At 30.1% G+C, this 5971-nt stretch overlaps 2 protein-coding genes and 1 long non-coding RNA gene across 4 annotated transcripts in view; all 3 read left to right on the top strand.

The window, feature by feature from the left end:
- Window positions 1–382, top strand: part of LOC123016387 (sodium-coupled monocarboxylate transporter 2-like) — a 14816-nt gene extending 14434 nt beyond the window's left edge. Inside the window, exon 7 of the mRNA XM_044416750.1 lies at window positions 57–382. Within this exon, the coding sequence (XP_044272685.1) occupies window positions 57–297 (241 nt within the window). The 3' untranslated portion in view covers window positions 298–382. The remainder of the gene's footprint in view (window positions 1–56) is intronic.
- Window positions 383–2299: 1917 nt separating this feature from the next.
- Window positions 2300–5971, top strand: part of LOC123016386 (sodium-coupled monocarboxylate transporter 1-like) — a 5044-nt gene continuing 1372 nt past the window's right edge. Inside the window, exons 1-7 of one of the 2 annotated variants that reach the window (XM_044416746.1) lie at window positions 2300–2502; window positions 2548–2825; window positions 2871–3093; window positions 3142–3501; window positions 3546–3804; window positions 3854–4005; window positions 4053–4529. In XM_044416746.1, coding sequence (XP_044272681.1) covers window positions 2321–2502; window positions 2548–2825; window positions 2871–3093; window positions 3142–3501; window positions 3546–3804; window positions 3854–4005; window positions 4053–4299 — 1701 coding nt within the window. In that variant the 5' untranslated portion in view covers window positions 2300–2320 and the 3' untranslated portion in view covers window positions 4300–4529. Of the gene's footprint in view, window positions 2503–2547; window positions 2826–2870; window positions 3094–3141; window positions 3502–3545; window positions 3805–3853; window positions 4006–4052; window positions 4530–5971 lie in introns of those variants that run through there. The other variant, XM_044416748.1, reaches the window with a different exon arrangement.
- Window positions 5362–5971, top strand: LOC123004218. Its single transcript, XR_006412679.1, has 3 exons — window positions 5362–5535; window positions 5584–5861; window positions 5907–5971. It is a non-coding gene; the product is annotated as an uncharacterized LOC123004218 (long non-coding RNA).

The following is a 5971-nucleotide window of genomic DNA, read 5'->3' as shown; positions in this document are numbered from 1 at the left end:
GACTACAATGTCGGTATTTTTTTATTTATTTTTTTTAGTTACAAAACTTGTTTTAGTGATAAATCGCCACCTCCCTGGTTGTTTCAAATTTCATATTTCTACTATTCGGTGATTTGTGTGATTGTCACAATAATCATGGCATCTTTGATCAGTTATTTGACCCAAAAATCAAATTTACGAGTCGACAAAAATTTAATTAGTCCAATCGCTCGCTTCCTCCTTATTGAAAAAGAAGCAAAAAGTCGCAAATCGGTGCAATATTCGAGTGTGCATAGTGAACCTCCTCAAAGCTTGTAAATGTAGTTGCCTAACAATGTATTTAATTTCAATGAAATCTGTGGTCTTCTTGTTTTTTTGTGGCAACTATAACGTGCAAAAAATATAATACACCTGTAAATCTGTGTATGTTTACATTACAGTAAAAAGATTTGTTAAAAATATATTGTTCCCTCCTTTATTTTTGAACTAATATCAGTAGAAAGAGACACCAATCTAAGCAACTAAACACATATTATTCAGGGTGGCCCAATGAAAAGGAGCCACCCAGAATATCTCAGAAATTAGAAAGACTTTGCAAAAACGCCGAAACAGATTAATTTTGTTTCCGAAGGAAACATTCTTTGTCGTAATTTTTAAAGCACCCTCAGTAACTCTGTAACCCCCACGCATTCCGACTTTAAAAATTTAAATGGCACTACTCCACTCAAATGCAAGCTATTTAAACAAGTTTTTCAAAACTTTTTACCAAAATTAAATCAAACCATATATTAGTGAGATACAGGTTGTTCTAATAAAAACAAACCACCCTAATTTTGTTTTTAAGAGGAACATTTTTTGCCACAATTTTAAAAACACCCTCACTAACCCTTCAACTTCTATGCCACTTAAATCTAAAATGTCAAATAGCACTAACACACTAGTGAGACATAAAATAAAAACACTTTTTATATACTTTTTAAAATCTTTTTTCCAAAATGACACATTTATAAAATATCGGCAAAAAAATAATCTTTTAGGAGTCAGTATGTACAAAGGAACTTAAAATCTATTGCTATTTTTTGGGTACATCACCCAATAAAGAAACAAAAATAAGTTTGTTACAGCTCCAATAATAATTATTACAACATTAGTAAGTTTCTTGTAATTTAATTTAATAGTTTTTGTTAGAAATAATTACTAATTAGAAACATTACCTTTTGCAAATATCTTAGCAACTTTAGGAAAAAAATTCTAAGAACATTTTGAGTGAGTCGGTGTCATATGGGATTACGAAATTGATGTGGAGGAAGTTAAAAAGTTAATGGAGGTGTTTTTAAAATTGCGTCAAAAGATGCCCTTTTTAAAAACAAAATTAACCTGTTTTTGTTTTTTTTCAGGGTGGTTTGTTTTTTAGAACATCCTGTCTCTCATGAATAAATAGTATGATTCAATTTTGGTGAAAAGTCTTAAAAAGCTTGTTAAAATGGCTTTCATTTGATGTGGGTAGGTGTCATTTAAATTTTAAAAGTTGGGCTGCGTGGAGGTTAGAGGGTTACTAGAAGTGCTTTAAAAATTACGTCACAAAATATACCCCTCGGAAACAAAATTGAACTGTTTCGGCGTTTTTGCAAAATCTTTTTAGTTTTTAAGGTATTCGGGGTAACTCGTTTTTATTGGGCCACCCTGAAATAATTTGAAATATTTTGAGCAATAAAAAATGAGTGTTAAGAGAGCAAAAAAACAGAAAAACACTTGTAGGTACGCAAATATATTATTCAAGCAAAAATAAATTTCTTGCTTGTATTTGTTTTCAACTACTTACACTTTTTTTATTTCTAATTAACAATTTAAAAAATAAAGTTAAATTACGAATTCTATACGTAATAATTTACATTTTAGCATGCTAAAAAACTTACACAGTTTGTTTTTATTTGAATATACTCCGAATATTTTTGTTTTATAAACTTAAAAAAAAAAGACTTTTTTTAAATGGAGATAAGTATCGTGAATCTAATAAAAACGTAGTCAAAAATGTATTGGACACGTGTTTATAAAAGTTTATTTTAAATAAAATATTGTCAACGCTCCTATTTTTTTTTGTTTGTCCTAGGTAAAAATAACTGAAGTTACTATTCAAAACATACATCTCATACATTTTTAGTACTTTCTTATTTATGTTTTCATTTAAACTCACGACATCAACAATACTCGTAACTTTTTTAAAGAATTTGCATTTTTCACGATAAGTGGAAAAACAGAGTAGTAGGCAAATTTAGTTTACGCTTATTATTCATTCAGTGTTTTTTTGCGAAGTCATAAGTTCACTATATTTTAGACAGCAATGGACTCTCTCACACTATTTTGGTACGATTATTTATTCTTCATTTTAGTCCTACTTTGCAGCATTTCGATCGGAATTTATTTCGGTTTTTTTACCAAAAACAACCATTCTGATCCTTCGGAATATCTACAAGGAAAAAAACAAATGACAGCATTCCCAGTGGGTGTTTCACTAACTACAAGGTAATTTTTTTTAATAAAATTAGAAGAATTGATTTTTTTTTTTAGTTTTATCTCTACTTCCGTTCTTCTAAGCTTCTGTTCAGAAGCTTACAGTTTTGGTGCAAACTCATTTTTGCTCATTTTTGGCATGATTACGACCTATTATGCCAACAAATTTATCTACTTACCTGTATTTTACAATCTTGAAATTGACACAGTTTATGAATATTTGGAAAAAAGGTTTGATAAAAGAGCAAGACAGCTCGCATCGGGTATTTACACATTTTGTAACATTTTTTTTCTGTCAGTGACGATTTATACACCAGCTTTGGCTTTATCTGCAGGTACCAAAAAACTATTTTTTGGCTCATACTGTATTTTATTTCTAGTCACTGGATTTCAATTGCAATACGTTATAGTTGGTGTCAGTGGTGTTTGTATTTTTTATACGAGTATTGGAGGTTTCAGGACTGTTATTTGGACAGATGTGTTGCAATTTTTTGTCGTTTTGGTCACTCTGATCATTATTCTAGCTTTAGCGATTGGATCAACTGGGGGTTTTATCGAAATTTGGAACAAAGCGATGGGAAGTGGCCGTTTGGACATTTTCGAGTCTGATTTTAGAAAAATAAAATCAAAAAATTGACCCTRAAATTMCAGATTTGACCCAAATCCGACTCGACATAGCAGTGTTTGGATCATAATAATCGGTTATTCGTTTACATTAATGACACTTACTTGTGTTGACCAAATTTCGGTCCAAAAAATGCGATCAATTCGAACTGTACAAGAAGCATCAAGAGCCCTGATTTACTTCATAATTGGGCTCTATTTTACTATGATTATTTGTGTTTTTCTTGGCTTGACTATGTATGCAAAATATTSGGATTGTGATCCAGTCAGTGCAAAATTTATCCAAACACCGGACCAGTTATTACCTTACCTTGCCATGGATGTGGGTAATAAAATTCCCGGAGTTTCCGGGGTTTTTGTAGCCGCAATTTTCAGCTCAAGTTTGAGGTAACTTTTTTCAGTTTAGTCATAATAACTGTAATTTATTTCAGTCTCCAATCAGCAATTTTGAATTGTTTGTCTGGTTCCATATATTCAGATTTCATGAAACCATTTTTACGCAAATTTCCTGAAAATCAAATTTTGAAATTAACAGTAGTCGGAATTGGTATTTTATGCACAGTTTTCGCTTTTGTAATGCCATACTTAGGAACGCTATTTAATATCATTTTTACGATAACAGGTGTGACTGGGGGCCCTATTTTAGGGATGTTCACTTGCGGGCTTTTGATACCAAAAACTAACTCTAAAGTAAGTAGTTATGTTTTTTTTTAAATCTTATTTAATTTTTTTTAACTAGGGAGCATTTTATGGTACTCTCTTCGGATTTTTTATTTGTTTGTTTATTGCTGTCCCAGCGACTTATTACCAGGACCACAACGGTCAAGATCAGTATTTGAAACCCATTTCGACCATTTGTTTAAACCTAACTTTACGAAATGAGACTACAATGTTGGTTTTTTTATTTACTTTTTTTTTAGTTACAAAACTTGTTTTAGTGATAAATCACCACCTCCCTGGTTGTTTCAAATTTCATACTTCTACTATTCGGTAATTGGTGTAATTGTCACGATAATCATGGCATCTTTGATCAGTTGTTTGACGCAAAAATCAAATTTTCGAGTCGACAAAAATTTAATCAGTCCAATCGCTCGCTTTCTCCTTGTTGACAATGAAGCAAAAAATCGAAAATCGGTGCATTATTCGAGTGCGGTTAGTGAACCACCCCAAAGCTTGTTGAATTAGTTGCCTGATAATGTATTTAATGTACTAAGTTTATCTGTGGACGTTCTCACTTTAGAGACAAAACTATTTTCAATTCGTCATTTTTCAAAGTTTTTTAAAGTTTCCCAATTCCCCAATCGTAATCGCAAATTGCTTCGATCAGAAATTTAATCATGATTAAAACTAATAATACTTGACATTTTGTGGCAATTACAATGTGCAAAAAATATACACCTGTAAATCTGTGGTTTACGTTTAAATAAAACAGATTTGTTAAAAACATCTTGTTTCTTTATTTTCGTTCTAATGTTAGCTATTTTGATTAAGATAAATTACTTTATGAAATTCTGGTTGCATAGATTGTCAGAGTAAGAAGAATTAAAAATTAAAAATTAAAAAATACAATTTTCAAAATTCAGGAGTTATTACCAGACGAAACGTAAGCAGTAATAAGTCTAATAATAATTCGTTTGTATATTATACATAATTTTTTATTGCAGAAACTTATAATTCAAATAATATTAAATTAATCAAATATCAGTGAAATTTTTATTCCCATATCAATAATAGGTAAAAAATTAAAATCATTCATTTTTCTTTTTTTAATATACTATTTTTCTTAACAGGGTACAATGTGACACTTTATTTTCTCGTTTTGACTAATAATCTGGTACTTTATTCTATTGGCAATAAAATAAATAAAATACCGATTTTTACTCTTAAATCTGCAATTAGATGATCTGAATTGAATATTTTGGCAAATTATATGACAAATTTATCAATTTTTCAAGTTATTATAAATTTAGTTTGTAAGGAGAAAAATTTTGCATGCATCTTTCGAATACACATCGTTAATACCTTCAGAATTATTGTTATTATTATTGTTGTTTATTCCCTTTATATATAAAAAATAATATTTTAAAATTCGTACTTTCCACGACGTGTAATAACACAATTTTCAAATTTATAAGGGGCCCTTATCACAATCGGTGACGTTTACAATTAAACGCTTATCATACATTTTGCTTTTATATTCAGCTTTGTAAAATTGCAGTTTTATAACATTTAGACTGCAATGGACTCTCTCACACTACTCTGGTACGATTATTTAATCTTTATTTTAGTCCTACTTTTAAGCATTTTGATTGGTATTTATTTCGGTTTTTTTTCTAAAAACAACCAATCTGATCCTTTGGAATATCTACAAGGAAAGAAACAAATGGACGCATTCCCAGTTGGTGTATCAATAACTGCAAGGTAAAATCTTTTTAATATAATTAGAAAATAAATTTAAAAAAATTCCAGTTTCAATTGCACATCCGTTCTTTTAGGCTTCTGTTCCGAAACATACAGTTTTGGTGCAAACTCATTTTTAATGATTTTTGGCCTAATTATAGCCTACTATGCTAACAAATTTATCTGCTTACCTGTATTTTACAATCTTGAAATGGACACAGTTTATGAATATTTGGAAAAAAGGTTTGATAAAAGGTCAAGACAACTCGCATCGGGCATTTTTACAATTTGCAACATTTCTTTTCTATCAGTGACGATATATACGCCAGCTTTGGCCTTATCTGCAGGTACCAAAAGGCTATTTTTTGGCACATACTGTATTTTATTTCTAGTCACTGGATTTCAATTGCAATACGTTATAGTTGGTGTCAGTGGTGTTTGTATTTTTTATACGAGT

This window comes from Tribolium madens, unplaced genomic scaffold (genome assembly GCF_015345945.1).
Source record: "Tribolium madens isolate multiple individuals breed KSU strain unplaced genomic scaffold, Tmad_KSU_1.1 Scaffold_1;HRSCAF=32;Tcas5.2_LG8, whole genome shotgun sequence".
Taxonomy (NCBI): Eukaryota; Metazoa; Arthropoda; class Insecta; order Coleoptera; family Tenebrionidae; genus Tribolium; species Tribolium madens.
The sequence above is the reverse complement of the archived record's forward strand: the minus strand, read 5'-3'. Positions and strand labels throughout refer to the sequence as shown.